Source organism: Malus domestica, chromosome 16, assembly GCF_042453785.1.
Source record: "Malus domestica chromosome 16, GDT2T_hap1".
Classification (NCBI taxonomy): domain Eukaryota; kingdom Viridiplantae; phylum Streptophyta; class Magnoliopsida; order Rosales; family Rosaceae; genus Malus; species Malus domestica.
The window spans coordinates 6,476,877-6,492,018 of NC_091676.1; the positions used below are offsets into that span (position 1 = coordinate 6,476,877).

Sequence of the window (15,142 nt, forward strand, 5' to 3'; positions counted from 1 at the left end):
AATCAATTTTCTGATCTGGGACTAATTGTTTGGAACTCTGATTGCTTACCTTGTCTGTCACCTCTTTCGGTAGATCTCCTAGCTCGGCGACTTGGGGGACTCTTACTACATGGTTTGTATCGCGCTTGACCAAGCCTGAAACTACAAGTAAGCTTCAAGTGAAATTAATACATTACCTTGTGCATCTCCACCAGTTAAAAATATCATCCCTGGATGGAGGAAAAGTACTTCCAGAGAAGATGCCACATCTACCTATGAGACAGATAAGGCAAGTGAAAGCGATACCACACTTCGGTACTTAGAAGTTTTGTGATTACTCAGCGGCTTGGATCTTGCAAGTCCTCAACCGAGGAGCTTCCCTCACTTGGGAACTTAGGGGAGTACTGTTTGTACCATACTTGACCAATTCCGAAACTACCGAGCACCGGTCAACGTAATACTGTCAAGGACCCAGAGGAGTTTCCCTCAAATCAAGAGGCCAATCACAGCGCGACACGTGTCGACATAAATCATAGCGCGACACGTGTTAACATCAGAAGTCAATCACAACACGATACATGTCAATATCAGAACAAAGCTAGAAACTCTTTTCTATAAAAGGAGATCATTCTCCCATGATGTTGTCTAATGTCATTTGTATTAAATCATTCACTAGTACTCACAAAATGAGAGCTTGAACTTATGTACTTGTGTAAACCCTTCACAATTAATGAGAACTCCTCTACTCCGTGGACGTAGCCAATCTGGGTGAACCACGTACATCTTGTGTTAACTTCCCTATCTTTATCCATTTACATACTTATCCACACTAGTGACCGGAGCAAACTAGCGAATGTCACAAACTTAACACTTTCTGTTGTACAAAGTCCTCACTGATTTTGTGCATCAACAAATATAATCATCATTTCGAGTCTTCAACGGTCAAACAGTGGTTATATTAAGTACATATACTTGCATGAATTCTATATGATCATTAGATGTTGATTGTATTAAATACAACCAAGTATTGCAGCTATTCCCACAACATACATATTTCAACAATAAAAAACTTGCATTTACATGATTTTACTGTTATAGTTGTTATATTTAATTTTCACAATTATTAAATCTTTTTTTTCATCCTTTTATTTTTTTTACCGCTCAGTTCTACGATGTTCTGATTTCATAAATTCAACAAGAGCTACTATTTTTAAATAAAAAAACTATAATCTCGTGGGATTTACATTTGGGGATGATAACAAAAAGAAGCATCCAACTGAAACTCGAACTTAGCCGGCCACCTCGTATACTTCTCGTCGGAATTACATTTAGGGATAATAACAAAAGAAAGCATTCAACTTAGCCGGCCAGCTCGTATATTCTCAGTGGTTACTTGTGCCCTCGACGATCCTCTATAAGGTCGCAAACTCTCACCACCAAACTTGAATTTACCGAACTTTCCAATTGCAGCACACAGAGAGAGAGAGACTCAGTAAGCATGGCTAACGGCGACGAACACGGCGTCACTCACGACCTCCTTTCTCTCCTCTCCTCCGCCGACAGAAACTTCCTCCTCCGCAACAACGGCGACCAGGTAAAACTAAAACCATTATATTTTCTCATCAAAGTTTCCGACGGTATGTTCATTAACATCGCAGGAAACTATTTGTATTTTGTTCGTAAAGTATTAAAATGTTAATCTATATGTAATTATAATAGAAACCCAGGTGATTAAATGCTCGGGAATTGCCTAGTTCAATCTCAAAATGTTGACTTTGGCATTTATGAAAAGAAAGACTGATTGAGATGGCTGGTTTTTTATTTCTAGGTAAAATGGTGATTTTTTTATGAATATGTAGGTTGAGATCAGTAGTTTGACCGGAAAAATTGTGGGGTTGTATTTCTCCGCCACGTGGTGCGGCCCGTGCCTCCGATTCACCCCAGACTTGGTGGAGGTTCACCAGGAATTGGCGGCCAAAGGCGACTTTGAAGTTGTGTTCATCTCTTCTGATAGAGATGAGGAATCGTACACTGGATACTTCTCTAAAATGCCTTGGCTTTCGATTCCCTTTTGGGATTCGGAGACCCGGAAACGCCTCAAGGAGTTCTTCAAAGTCAGGGGGATTCCCAATCTTGTCATTATTGATGCCAATGGGAAGGTTTCCATTGATGATGGAACTAAAATTGTGAGGGACTACGGCGCCAATGGTTATCCGTTCACTGCGGAGAGGTTTGCAGAGCTCGTTGAGATAGAAAAGGCAGAGGAGAAAGCTCAAACCCTGGAGTCAATTTTGATTTCCGGGGATCGAAATTTTGTCATTGGAAAAGATGGAACTCAGGTAAGACATATAGGTTCCCCGCTTTTGTGGTTTATACCGTGATATTCTTGTGTGTAAATAACTTGTATGTGCGTGTGCATCTGTGTGTTTTCTGTGGTAGCATGTGAATAACAACTATTATTTCTGCATTCAGATCCCTGTGGCAGATCTAGTGGGGAAGAACATCCTCCTTTATTTCTCAGCTCACTGGTGCCCTCCATGCCGCGCCTTTCTGCCAACACTCGTTGAAGCCTACCACGAGATTAAGGCCAAGGACGATGCATTTGAAGTCATTTTCATCTCAAGTGACAGAGACCAAGACTCTTTTGATGAGTTTTTCGCTACAATGCCATGGCTTGCTCTTCCCTTTGGTGACTCAAGGAAAGCGTTCTTGAGTCGCAAATTCAAGGTCCAGGGCATCCCCATGCTCGTAGCAATCGGTCCTACTGGCCAAACCGTCACAAGAGAAGCAAGAAATCACATAATGGCTCATGGGGCGAAAGCTTATCCTTTCACCGAAGAGCATCTTGAAGCGGAATCTGAGGAGATGGCAAAGGGGTGGCCTGAGAAGTTGAAGAGTGCACTCCATGAGAAGCACGAGCTTGTGCTCTCGAAGCGCACAGTTTTTGTGTGCGATGGGTGCAGAAAACCGGGAGCGTTGTGGTCATTCTGCTGTAAGGAATGTGATTTCGATCTCCACCCGAAGTGCGCGTTCGAGGGAGATAAAAAGACCGAAAATGATGGCAAACAGGAAGGAGAGGAATCCAAAGAAGGATGAGTTTTTACAACAGCTTAAGAAATATGTATGTGTAATGTGTGTGTGATATAATAAGGCTTGACTCTGCATTTAGCGTTTCATGACAAGCTAAGAAATGTGTTTTCAGTTTAAAGTAGTGACTTGTTATGTTGATGTCGCTTCAGATGGTGCAATATTATAATTATTATTATAAAATGGATTGATAAACTAAGAATTTGACGGTAATTATTTCGTTTTTAGTTTTTTTTTTTTTTTTGTGCTTTGGTTAGTAGAAAAATATTAAAAGTGTTATTTATATATTTATTTTTTAATGTTTACACTTCTTGTTAATTTTAATTTTTTATTATTAATTTTTTTTAATTTATTTGATTCAATGATAAAAATATTTAAAAAACGAGTGATAAGTAAAAGTAAATTTAAGATATAGCAGTACCCTACCACATCTCTCCTACCTTTTCTATTTTTTGGTCATATATTCCACAAATGAGGCCCCCACCCACCTCATCAACACCAAAAATGCTACCTACTACAGGGGACACTACGGATAAGGAGGTTTTGACCCAAACATCTCCCCTGTCTTTTCATGACCCAAGCTTGTTTGGAAAAAGCTTATAAATGATTAAAAATATTTTTAGAGAAAATATTTTTAAAATAAATTCTTACTAAAAATGCAAGTTAATTATAGAAAAGCATATAATTAATACTAATGGAACTCAATAATATTTTCTCTATAAACACTTTCAATCATTTAAAAGGAACTCAATAACATTTTCTTTAAAAACACTTTCTAAACGAGCATGAGTTCTTTGTGGATAATGCTTAGGTAGCTGTGTAATTACTTTCTAATTTAATTCAATGAAAATGTCACGGCGTTCTTTATTTTTTAAAACAAAAAATAATTAATAACATATTCATTATTTTTAAAACAATAAAATGTGTGCTAAATATTATTGGGCAAAATTAAAAGGTAAGTATTCACTAGTGAGTACTCAAGCATTATCCTTTTGTTGCTGCTACATTACACACGAATTGACTACAATATTTACATGTATTTTATTTCATTTCGATTCTTCTATGGTCAAATAGTAATTGTATTAAATACATATATTCACATGAATTCTATGATTATCGGATGTTCATTACTTCATTGTTTTAGTTAAATACATCCAAATATTGTAGCGAGTCCCACAATGTATATATTCCAACAACAAAATACTTGCATTTACATGATTTACACATACAAGCATTTTATAGGGAGTAATGATAGGTAAACTAAATTTACAAATTAAATGATGTGTCACCAATAAAAAAAAATAAGCAGGTCAATCAACACTTAAATAATAATTTAATTATCGACTTTATATCATTTAGTTTACAAATTTAAATCTCTCTAACTTTACTCTTTTACAAGTGTTATAGTCATTAAATTTGATTTTCACATATATAAATCTTCTATTTCATTCATTCATTTAGTGCTATGATCTTCTATTTTCAATTGTTTATGAGTGTGTCATAAATTCAACAATAACTACTATTTTTAAATAAAAAACTATTACCTCGTGGGATTTACATTTAGGGATAATAACAAAAAAAAGCGTCCAACTGAAGCTCAAACTTGGCCGGCCGGCTCGTTTATTGCGTGTCTTTATTATTCAGTGGTAACTTGTGCCCTTGACGATACTCAAAAAAGTCGCAAACTCTCACCACCAAACTTTCCAATTGCAGCACGCACAGATAGAGAGACTCAGTAAGCATGGCTAACGGCGACGGACACGGCGTCACTCACGACCTCCTTTCTCTCCTCGCCTCCGCCGACCGAAACTTCCTCCTCCGCAACAACGGCGACCAGGTAAAAGTATAACCATTATGTTTTCTCATCAAAGTTTCTGACTTTATGTTCATTAAGATCGCAGGAAACTATTTTTATTTCGTTCGTGAAGTATTAAAATGTTAATCTAAATGTAATTATAATTGAAACCCAGTTGATTAAATGCTCGGGAATTGCCTAGTTCTATTTCAAAATGTTGGCTTTGGCATTTATGATATGAAAGATTGAGATGGCAGGTTTTTGATTTCTGGGTAAAATGGTGATTTTTTGATGAATACGTAGGTTGAGATCAGTAGTTTGACCGGAAAGATTGTGGGGTTGTATTTCTCCGCCTCGTGGTGCGGCCCCTGCCGCCGGTTCACCCCAAACTTGGTGGAGGTTCACCAGGACTTGGCTGCCAAAGGCGACTTTGAAGTTGTGTTCATCTCTTCTGATAGAGATGAGGAATCGTTCAATGGATACTTCTCTAAAATGCCTTGGCTTTCGATTCCCTTTTCGGATTTGGAGACCCGGAAACGCCTCAAGGAGTTCTTCAAAGTCAGGGGGATTCCCCATCTTGTCATTATTGATGCCAATGGGAAGGTTTCTATTGATGATGGAACTAAAATTGTGATGGACCACGGCGTGGATGGTTATCCGTTTACTGCGGAGAAGATGAATTTCTTGATTGAGCAGGAAGCCGTGGCGAAGGAGAATCAGTCCTTGAGTTCTCTTTTGGTCTCTAACTCCCGGGATTATTTGATTTCGAAGGATGGGAATAAGGTACAACTTTTCCCCTTTGATGCTACATTGCTAGCACTTCTATAATGTTGGATTGCTATTGATTTTATATGATTGAGGTAGTTGATGATCATGAATACCGAAAAAATGTATTGACAGGTTTCTGTGTCCGAGCTTGAAGGAAAGATTGTTGGATTGTATTTCTCGCTTTATACTCACAAGCCATGCAAAGAATTTACTCAGGCACTTGTGAAGTTCCATGAGGAACTGAAGGAGAAAGGAGAGAACTTTGAGATTGTATTGATATCTCTAGACCTTGAAGAGGAACACTTCAAAGAAGGATTTCAAGTGTCATGGTTGGCATTGCCGTTTAAGGACAAGAACTGTGAAAAACTTGCTCGCTACTTTGCGCTTGAGAGCTTACCTAGACTAGTTATAATTGGGCAAGATGGGAAGACCTTACACTCCAATGCGGCTGAACTCATTGAAGAGTATGGCGCTGAAGCCTATCCGTTTACAGCAGAGAAGATTGCTGAGCTTGCTGAATTGAAACTCGAAGAACAGACTGTACAGTCACTTTTGGTTGCTGGGGGCAGAGACTTTGTGGTTGAAAAGAACGGTTCCAGGGTACAATTTTCTTGCTGGTTCCTTTCCTAATGTTCTATGATATCAATTAAATTTCAAATGTTTCTTTATTGTCATTAGTCAGAGGTTTTTTAGTTGCATGCCTCAAGTTTCTGTTGTGTGTTTGATTAGGTACCCGTGTCTGAGCTTGCTGGGAAGCACATTCTGCTCTATTTCTCAGCTCATTGGTGCCGTCCATGTCGTGCATTCATGCCTAAGCTTATAAAAGCATACAATCAGATCAAGGCAAAGGACAATGCAATCGAAATAATCTTCCTCTCAAGCGATCGTGATCATCATTCCTTCAAAGAATTCTTTGAGACCATGCCTTGGTTAGCCATCCCATTAGGCGATCCAAGGAAGGCCCTCCTGCAGCGCAAATTCAAAATCCAAGCAATTCCTGCATTGGTAGCCATTAGCCCCAGCGGTCAGACACTCAGCACGCAGGCCCGGCAGCTCATACAGGCACATGGAGCCGATGCTTATCCTTTCACCGAAGAGCATTTGAAGCAATTGGAGGAAAAGCTGGAGGAAGAAGCAAAGGGGTGGCCTGAGAAAGTGAAGAGTATACTCCATGCTGAACACGAGCTCATTCGTGTGCTCCACCACGACTATGTTTGCTGGTGTAGGGAGCCGGGAAGTGGCTGGTCCTTTTACTGCAAAGACTGCGACTTCGATCTCCACCCAAGATGTGCTTTGGGCAACAATGGAGGAACAAAGGATGACCCTCCCACGGCGAAGGATGACCCTTCCAAGGCAGCCGAGGATTATATTTGTGACGGCGATGTGTGCCGTAAAGTTTGAGAAGGCATTTGAATTCCCCTATGCATCTGGATTTTGTAAACTATGATGTTTAATACAAGCTGGTTTTGTGTGTCTTATGCTAATTGCATGATGGAAGATGTTTTACGAGCTTAATTAAGTGATGTAAAATTGTGATCCAATGAGAACTTTTTATTTGCCTGAAGATTGTCTCATAAATAAAATTGTCATGAGAAAGTTTTATTTATGTGAAATCTATTTTATTATGGATGTGTTTTCCGTTATATACTACTGTTTTTGGATATCACATCCTTAAACCCTTTAGTTTTCATCTAATTTCAAATTCATACAACATGTGACTGACAATCCAAATAATAAAATTAAAATATGGCACATTGAAAAAGAAAATAAAAATTTGGAGAAAAAATGTACAAATTAAATGATGTATCTCCAATATAAATGAGCACGTTTATCAATGCTTAAGTAATAAATTAATTATCAATTTTCATATCAATTTTTTTTAATTTTATCTACCAATTTAATTTTCTTAGTATTACTCTATTTAAAAATTCGACACTAGTGTCATTTGCACACTTTTTATAACTCATACACATTTTTTAATTTTTATTCGTTCGGATCGAAATAAATGGAAAAGGATCAAACCACAAAGTCAACAAATGCCGTGAAGGTAAAAAGGTATTTGAACCATAAAAAACCCGATTCTTGGATCAGCTTCATAAATTCGACACTGGAATGAATATTCTTCCGATTACATCTTCTCTTTAACCACTGTGAGTTAACCCATTTATTCTACTTCCAGCTTAATCTTTGAGCTTTGTTAGCTGGGTTGGTTCTGTTAATTTCCACAACTACGGGGTTTTCTGAAATTTGAGATGGGGAATTCTCTAATTATTCCGTTAATTTTTGAGTGATGTCTCTGAAATTTGAGATGGGTTTTGTTTTTTCTTGATGTGGAAAGTAAAGGTCTTGAATTTGCTGTAAACGGTTGTTGTTTCAATGGGTGAGACAGAGGTGACCACGACGAACGTAAACGTTGGCAAGAACGAGAGAAATGGGCAGCTCAAGGCCTTTGATCTGGCGTTTTCCAAAGCGTTGTTGCAGGTTCCTCAGAAGCTGCAAAATTGTGTAAAGGTCAGTCATTTCACTAAAAGCTTGTGATTTGCTTGTGGCGTTATGGATTTGACACCCGCCTCGTGACAGTCGCAGCTAAGGAGACTGGTAAAGGATGACGGAGTGAAAACGGTGAGCTGTCTACCGAAAAAGGCTGCATCTTTGGAGCTTGACTTGGAGAAGCAGTTGCAAGCATGGAGAGAAAATCCTTCTTGGGTTGATCAACCACCAGATATGAAGGTGAGAATTGCGTTTTTCTCCTGTTCTAAACTTGTAGTATGCCATATTGGTAATAGACGCCAATAGAAAAAGATGGATTCCATTTCTTAAACCATATTTGTGAAGTTCTTTGGAAAGGATAATTTCATATCAGTCAAGTTCTTGCATGTGAAGGTGGGGGCCTTGGCGTTGCGTCAATGGAAAGGTTGCTCTTTGTGACTGAAAAGTCATGAAAGCAAGGGTAAGGTTGCGTACAATAGACGTTCCCCCACCCCTTTACAAAGCAAGGAGCTTGTTGGCTGGGGGTCGCCCTTTTAGTCAAGTTCTTACTAGTCTTGGTCCCCTATGTACTAAGTATTCGTGCATAAATGCATCATGTTTCCATACCTTGAACATGGAGACCTTCACGCAGCATATGTTAGTTAAGTGAGAAATTCGAGGCTGGAAGCACATTCTCTTTGGAAGGAATATCTCAAGAGTTTGTGGCTTCTCTCGATATCTACTGACCTTAAGTCACATAATATGGTTACTCTTTGCAGGTCAGCGTACCAAAAGGTTCTCTTTGCAACCTCGGTGTAAGCGTTGATGTTGGGTTGCCCCCGGATGCAGTATATAATATTGTAACTGACCCTGATAATAAGAGGGTTTTCAAAAATATTAAGGCAAGTGATATTATTCTATCGACTTTCCTTTCAGATTCAACTGGCAACAGCTCTCTCTTTGGAAACTGAAGAGGCCTGGGAACCAATCCTTTTTTACTTTTTGATGTGTAGTGCATTTACTTTGTGTATTTCTTAATTCGAAAAGTTATAATCTGTCTCAGGAAGTGATATCCAGAAACGTTTTGGTCGATGAAGGTCATAGGCAGGTCGTTGAACTGGAGCAAGCTGCTATATGGAAGTTTCTTTGGTGGTCAGGGACCTTTGCGGTTCATGTTTTAGTAGATCAAAACAGAAAAGATCACTCAGTAAGACTCGATCTTCTTCTTGTTGCACCGTAACATAAGAACTTGGTTTTTTTGTTTCTTTTCCACTGGTTCTTTGTTACCCATCACATATTTAGAATCTCCAGTATGCTGTATTTTATCGGCAAATCATATAATAAAAAATTAGTTTAGAAACATGTTCTGCGATGTCATGGTAAAATTAGATTTCTAATTTCTAAAAATGCCATTTGCCAGATGAAGTTCAAGCAAATCAAAACAGGGTTTATGGAGAAATTTGAAGGCTGCTGGAGAATGGAACCTCTTTTTGTCGATGAAAAGACCTGCTTTCCGTTCAAACCCAAGACATGGGCAGATTATAATTCTTGCACAGGAGGCAAAGGAAGGATCGGTTCAAAGTTGAGCTTGGAGCAACTGATCCAGCCATCTATAGTTCCACCCCCACCTATTTCTTGGTACCTACGGGGAATCACCAGCAAGACTACTGAGATGCTGATAAACGACATGCTTGCGGAAGCTGCCAGATTACGAGGAGAGTTAAATCCTGAAGAGTCTAATAAAGAGAACGAAATGTCTCAGGACAGGGAAGTACTTAGTCGCGTTGATAATGTATCTGACATCAAAGAAAGATGGGCTTTGCACAGGAGGAACGCAAAGCAATGCCATCGGAGGCTACCGCCTGTCAAATGATCGAATTCTGTTGAGTTAGTAATCAATGCCAGCATTTATCCCTATTCGTTATGATTGAAATTGATACGTAATACCGTCAATAATCCGTCGAGTGTAGTGGCCTTTGCGCTGTGTATCAACTCCTCTTCCTTTCGACGAGGGTGGAGGATGAGATCGAGGATGATTCAATCCCCATGTATGTTGTACATTCTGATTGCCTGTCAGAAACTGTTTGTTGCGTCTGTCTTGTACGTTAATGTTGTAATGGCATTGAAAGAAGATGTTATAATTTGCACTAAACATTATGTTTTTGTGGTCATTGTGCCCCAAAAAGTGCTTTTAGAGTTCATAAGCACTTTTAGCATTTTGGATATTTGGAAGCGGTTTTAGCCATTTCAAAAACAATTTCGAAGTAGGCCCTTAATAGAAGCCAATAGAAGTTTGAAAGCTAAATACTAAAAGCAAAACTGTAATAACAGTTGAGAATTCATTTTATTGAACAACGATGCGCAGTTACAGTTTCTTGACAAGATACAAAACCTAGACGGATGATCACAATTCAAAATCGAACAAGTGAAGTTACATTATGCGCTGCTATAAAGTTTTCCTCCTTCTCCATCTGAAATTTTCTCTTTTTAGTTTTGAATACATGTCCTAGTATTTTATCGACAATGTTACATACGCTACGGAAGTTTCAAGCCTTTGAACTCCACGGAATGCAGACAGGCAACCAAGAATTGCCTTTAGATTCGAGCATCCAAGCCCCGGGGGAGAAGCCAGCGCAAATTATTATGACAGGTAGACGCTGCAGTCTATACTTTGGTTTTCGTTCAAGTCCTCATTTGGTGGATCATGACTCGTATCACCTCCGAGGGATGCACCAACTGGGTATTGTTGCACCGACTGATGGACTTTCAAGTCCTCAAAACCATGCTTTTCATAGCTCATGAATGAACCCAATGCTCCAAGAAATCCTTCGTGTTTTAAGAACATTGCTTTTGCCTCACCTTTAGACCTGAAAATAAGGATCAAATGAATGAAATTTTTACCCCAAAAACACGAGGAAAGATGGATGAGCAAAAAGCTAAATCAGGCACAGAATGTGACACAACCGTCAAATTTATATTTTGAAGATTCTTTTGACATAATTTATACTTCAATTCTCAGTATGAATCAATTCTGACGCATGAAAAAGGACATTAAATTCAGCCTTACCAGAAATGAACGGCAACAGCAATCGTGTCCATGGTGTAAGCATGGCCCCGAATGAAAAATCCAGCAAAGAATATTCGCTTGAGCCCAAATCTCAGTGCATTCAAGTATGAGATCTGGAGAGGACAAAAATTGAAACAATATGATCAGTATGTTAATAAAAATAGTTTCAATCTTCTGGAAAAGGTTACGACAGAATCAAATAGTTCCAGAAATTTTATTCATTGCAAGTGACACAAGTTTCTTTCACCATGGTTTACCTGTCCAACATTATTTGAAATCATTCTTAAGAGGGATCGAGAAATATCTTCAGGTTTGTAATCTTCCAGCTCCTTATTATCAGAAATTGCTTTGCCAAAGCTAGAAGCAATGGCTGTTGATACCAGACCAATCTGTAATCATCAGAGAAATTACATTGCAATTAAATAGCAGTGAGACGAAAGCTAATGGAAACTAGGATCCCCTCATCGTTGTTTAAATTTAGGAACTCTTTTAATTTGGCATACAGAAATTCAACCAGAACGTATTCAACGTCCTAAGTCGAAAGAGGGACCTGTCTGTCTTGAATATGCATACCTTTGTATAGTCCATTCCACCATAGATGTCCCCGACAAGCATGTCTATCACTCTATTATTTCCCCGATGACTTAACTCCAGCAACTCGTCAAAACTGAGGCACAATTGCAGCTTTGGCTATTAAGTGAAAGTCATATAACAAGAATATCAATAGCTCTGTACATAAGCAAAAGACAACGTACTTCTTGCACTTTGTTAAAAGCTTCCCCAAACCCCAAAAGGTGCCACCACCAACATTGGTTCCACTTACTCGCTCAAACTTACCAGGTCCATCTACCTATCCAAGCGCAATGCATAGGACAATGTCAAGCCTTAAAAAGGTTAAACATATGAAACTACTACAGTAAATAAAGCATTGGCTTTGATGAGAATACCTTGATCATACTGACACCAGAACCAATATTGACAAGCAGATAGGGATATAGATCATCATGGTCAATCTTCACAAATTCTTTCTGACCACCCATGTATGTGAATGCTTCAGGGTGAACTGCCTACTTAAAAAACAATCAAAATGGCAAAGCTACTTTCAGGCAAGAAAGCAAACAAGACAGAAAATTTGCAATAAAGTTACTCACATAGAGTACTGAGCAACAATACTTGAGGGTATCTTGTGCAGAAATATCTCTATAAATAGAAGCTGAATTTTGCAGACAAGCAAAGAAAACTTCCAATGAAGTTGTCCGTGGTTTTGTTCATCCCTATATTTCTGTAGTGCTAAACAATAAGAAATATCTCTATAAACAGAAGCTGAATTTTGCAAGTTCCACATTTCACAACTCATTCACTTTGATCTTCCTTCTGAAAGAAAACAGAGAGAATTTCCTCTTGTTTTGAGCTTGCTAGTGCTCATCCCAATTCCCAACCCACACATTCTATGGCTCACGTGACAGGACTTAGGAAACGCACCAAATTGAACATACCAATCTATGTTAGTGGTATTAGGATCCCACCTTAAGCAGAAAATTTGCTCCGGCCACAAGACAGTCCATTTCATCTGCCTTGTCAAGAGAAATCCCAAGCTTTTCTTTAAAGAGATCTGCGTACTTGAATGCCCCACCACCTGTGGCCTGCTCACCATTGTCAATAAATTAGCTTCCATACATGGCAGAAAACAGTCATACAATGGCCAAACCAAACAATTGGTTTTTACCTTAATAACGCACTTCGCGCTCCCAGAAGCTCCGTGTTGTTCAGAGCCTGAAATCATCTACAACCATAAGCAATGACCCAAAACCAGAAAATGATAACTACAACTACTGAACAAGCAGCTATATTCAGGGCATATATGATCTTCTTTCGTATTTCATTTTCAGAAGTACAAATCTTCCGAAACTACAAAATTTTCGCAGTCAAAAATATGGGTACTAATTTACTTAAGCTGAAGTAGTTCATTTACCAATAAAAATGGTAGTTTGAACTTTCAATCCAAGATTTCAACATCAACACTTAGTTTAACAAAACAAGGTTAAATAGCCTCAATTAGTGAAAAAAATGAATCTTCCCATTTCCCAAGTTGATTGAAACGAAAAATGATAAAAATGAATCAGGAGATGGAAAGCAATCAAATACTTGTTAAGCATTAAGCATACCAGTAAGGCGAAGTTGCTTGGATCGAATGAAGTCTATACAGTCATTGATTTTCTGAGTTTCAAACTTTGCAAAATGGAGCTTCCCTTCAAGAACAGGACGCCCTCTATCGCCATTAGAAGCTGCTAAGCTATCATTCGAAGAAGACGAATCGTCACTGTTCGTTGAGAAATACACCAACTTTATCAGAGAACCTGCCAACAGACAAAACAAATACAAAAACAATCGAAAAATCAGAGAATTTGAGCAATTGAACTCCAAAAACAAAAACCAGGTTATGATCGAGGAGAGTGAATTGCCTCCAATATCGAGAGCAAGGTGGGAAATTTGAGCTTCCGAATTGGTGGGTTTTGAAACCTCTGTAATTCCAACGTTCCCAATTTCCATTTCGGGTCGGCTTCCTCTTTTGAATTGAGCTTTTTTTGGAATCAAATTGCACTGTTGCCCCTCTGCAGTCTGCGCTGCACCTAACCCATTGTATATATACTTTTTTTGGGGGGTCCCGGTCCCTTCTTCCTTCCTTCCCACACAGAATTTCAGTATTCGATGCGTTAGATTTCTCGGGAGATCACTCTGTTCAATCTCAACCTTTGACTTTCAAACGGGAGAAGGTAGGCGTTGGCCTTTATTTTATAAGGAAACTAATGGAAAGGGTTTGAAAAATTTGAGTTTTAATGATAAGGACAAAATAAAGGGTAAAGTGAATAGTACCAGGATTGACTTTTTAGTGTAAAAATATGGTTTTTCGTTAAAGTGAACAGTACCGGGTGCTTTTCATTAAAGTTCCCTATTTTATATCTCTCTCCTTGCAGAGGCGCAGTTGGGTCAATCGCCGAGGGTAGTTTTGTAATTTTACAGCAAGTAGTTTATATTTCGATTATTTATCAAATATAGTAAAAAATTAATTTTTAATTTCAAAAATGTCACTTTTTCAAGAATCGGTTGTTCAAGTTTGATCCTCTCCATATGTTATAAACAAATAGAGGATTTAATATATTTTTTTACGTCTCTTCACTTATATTATGACATTTAAAATACCAGCTTATACACCGAGCACTATGAAAATTTTCTCGACTTGAGAACACGCTTTCTGATAGAAATATCCATACTATTGTATGTTTAAAGTTCATGTGTATTCTAGAGAGTATATGAATGTGTTAAATATGTTTATACATTTCCAAGCGCATTAACGAAGCCAGAATTTTAGCCTATGAGGGCCCAAATGTCTCAATCCAAAACACTTCTGATCTTACAAAAATTACTTTGTTATTTGAGTTTGGTATGGTGTTGTCCTCATCCTTGAATTTAAACCCCAAGACTCTTTGACTCTTTGACTATGTTCTTCCCTCTCTTTCCACTAAATCCTATACCATAGTCCGTAAGGCGAACAAGCAACAAATTATCTAAATTCCAAACCCAATAAAAGAAATTAAAATAAAAACATTGGAGTGGGGTATTGAGACTACGGAAAGCTTTAAAAATCATAAGCATAACACTAAAAATTTTCTCGAAAAAAAAAATATTAGGATAGACTTAGGACCATCCTGGTCCCTTCATTACTCCACCTAAGCGTTGTTAACTTGTACCAAAAATGTGATTATTGCACCTATAACACAAAACATTGCGTATAGTAATGGTAATTATGAATTATTGATATATAAATAGCGACTAGTCTAACTGCCCAACTCTCATCTTTATTATTCATCGCTACAAAAAACGTGTCAACTGCTTTCTTCCTACCAAAATATTCCTCGCTGCCCTCCAGCGATTTGTTTGTCTTCGCCCGCTCTACAAAACATTATCATAAACATCAT

At 38.3% G+C, this 15,142-nt stretch overlaps 4 protein-coding genes across 13 annotated transcripts; 3 read left to right on the forward strand and 1 right to left on the reverse strand.

Annotated features, from left to right (window-relative positions):
- The first annotated feature begins 1,204 nt into the window (after positions 1–1,204).
- Positions 1,205–3,279, forward strand: LOC103416547 (probable nucleoredoxin 1). The gene is made up of 3 exons (XM_008354793.4): positions 1,205–1,573; positions 1,839–2,318; positions 2,452–3,279. Exons 1-3 carry the CDS (start codon positions 1,478–1,480, stop codon positions 3,073–3,075), a joined length of 1,200 nt encoding a protein of 399 aa, XP_008353015.1. The 5' UTR covers positions 1,205–1,477; the 3' UTR covers positions 3,076–3,279.
- Positions 3,280–4,628: 1,349 nt separating this feature from the next.
- LOC103416548 (probable nucleoredoxin 1) lies at positions 4,629–7,235 on the forward strand. Its single transcript, XM_008354794.4, has 4 exons — positions 4,629–4,903; positions 5,165–5,644; positions 5,762–6,229; positions 6,359–7,235. Exons 1-4 carry the CDS (start codon positions 4,808–4,810, stop codon positions 7,028–7,030), a joined length of 1,716 nt encoding a protein of 571 aa, XP_008353016.2. The 5' UTR covers positions 4,629–4,807; the 3' UTR covers positions 7,031–7,235.
- A 384-nt stretch (positions 7,236–7,619) lies between these two features.
- On the forward strand, positions 7,620–10,250 carry LOC103416549 (uncharacterized). 8 transcript variants are annotated; one of them, XM_070814996.1, is made up of 6 exons: positions 7,620–7,779; positions 7,968–8,140; positions 8,210–8,359; positions 8,878–9,004; positions 9,166–9,305; positions 9,519–10,250. In XM_070814996.1, exons 2-6 carry the CDS (start codon positions 8,006–8,008, stop codon positions 9,969–9,971), a joined length of 1,005 nt encoding a protein of 334 aa, XP_070671097.1. In that variant the 5' UTR covers positions 7,620–7,779; positions 7,968–8,005; the 3' UTR covers positions 9,972–10,250. The 8 variants fall into 8 exon arrangements, with proteins under 8 accessions (XP_070671097.1, XP_008353019.1, XP_070671100.1 ...); XM_008354797.4 differs by having other exon boundaries at positions 8,878–9,000; positions 9,162–9,305; XM_070814999.1 differs by lacking the exon at positions 8,878–9,004 and adding an exon at positions 9,035–9,073 and having other exon boundaries at positions 9,162–9,305.
- Positions 10,251–10,423: 173 nt separating this feature from the next.
- Positions 10,424–13,971, reverse strand: LOC103416551 (pantothenate kinase 1-like). 3 transcript variants are annotated; one of them, XM_008354799.4, is made up of 10 exons: positions 13,628–13,971; positions 13,331–13,522; positions 12,892–12,938; positions 12,692–12,808; positions 12,113–12,232; positions 11,921–12,015; positions 11,739–11,832; positions 11,423–11,554; positions 11,166–11,278; positions 10,424–10,965 (listed from the first exon to the last, which is right to left on the reverse strand). In XM_008354799.4, the coding sequence occupies exons 1-10, from the start codon at positions 13,713–13,715 to the stop codon at positions 10,740–10,742; spliced, it is 1,224 nt and encodes a 407-aa protein (XP_008353021.1). In that variant the 5' UTR covers positions 13,716–13,971; the 3' UTR covers positions 10,424–10,739. The 3 variants fall into 3 exon arrangements, with proteins under 3 accessions (XP_008353021.1, XP_028951206.1, XP_070671095.1); XM_029095373.2 differs by having other exon boundaries at positions 12,892–12,948; positions 13,628–13,781; XM_070814994.1 differs by lacking the exon at positions 12,113–12,232 and having other exon boundaries at positions 13,628–13,934.
- Positions 13,972–15,142: the final 1,171 nt, after the last annotated feature.

Coding starts and splice junctions, on each gene's coding strand:
- LOC103416549 (XM_070814996.1), top strand. CDS start 8,006: ATGGGTGAGACAGAGGTGACCACGACGAACGTAAACGTTGGCAAGAAC. Junction 9,005..9,165: donor TTTCAAAAATATTAAGGCAA/GTGATATTATTC, acceptor TGTCTCAGGAAG/TGATATCCAGAAACGTTTTG. Junction 9,306..9,518: donor AAAACAGAAAAGATCACTCA/GTAAGACTCGAT, acceptor GCCATTTGCCAG/ATGAAGTTCAAGCAAATCAA.
- LOC103416547 (XM_008354793.4), top strand. CDS start 1,478: ATGGCTAACGGCGACGAACACGGCGTCACTCACGACCTCCTTTCTCTC. Junction 1,574..1,838: donor TCCGCAACAACGGCGACCAG/GTAAAACTAAAA, acceptor ATGAATATGTAG/GTTGAGATCAGTAGTTTGAC. Junction 2,319..2,451: donor TTGGAAAAGATGGAACTCAG/GTAAGACATATA, acceptor TTCTGCATTCAG/ATCCCTGTGGCAGATCTAGT.
- LOC103416548 (XM_008354794.4), top strand. CDS start 4,808: ATGGCTAACGGCGACGGACACGGCGTCACTCACGACCTCCTTTCTCTC. Junction 4,904..5,164: donor TCCGCAACAACGGCGACCAG/GTAAAAGTATAA, acceptor ATGAATACGTAG/GTTGAGATCAGTAGTTTGAC. Junction 5,645..5,761: donor TTTCGAAGGATGGGAATAAG/GTACAACTTTTC, acceptor ATGTATTGACAG/GTTTCTGTGTCCGAGCTTGA.
- LOC103416551 (XM_008354799.4), bottom strand. CDS start 13,715: ATGGAAATTGGGAACGTTGGAATTACAGAGGTTTCAAAACCCACCAAT. Junction 12,233..12,691: donor GAGCAAATTTTCTGCTTAAG/GTGGGATCCTAA, acceptor TTTTTTAAGTAG/GCAGTTCACCCTGAAGCATT. Junction 11,555..11,738: donor GTGGAATGGACTATACAAAG/GTATGCATATTC, acceptor TGATGATTACAG/ATTGGTCTGGTATCAACAGC.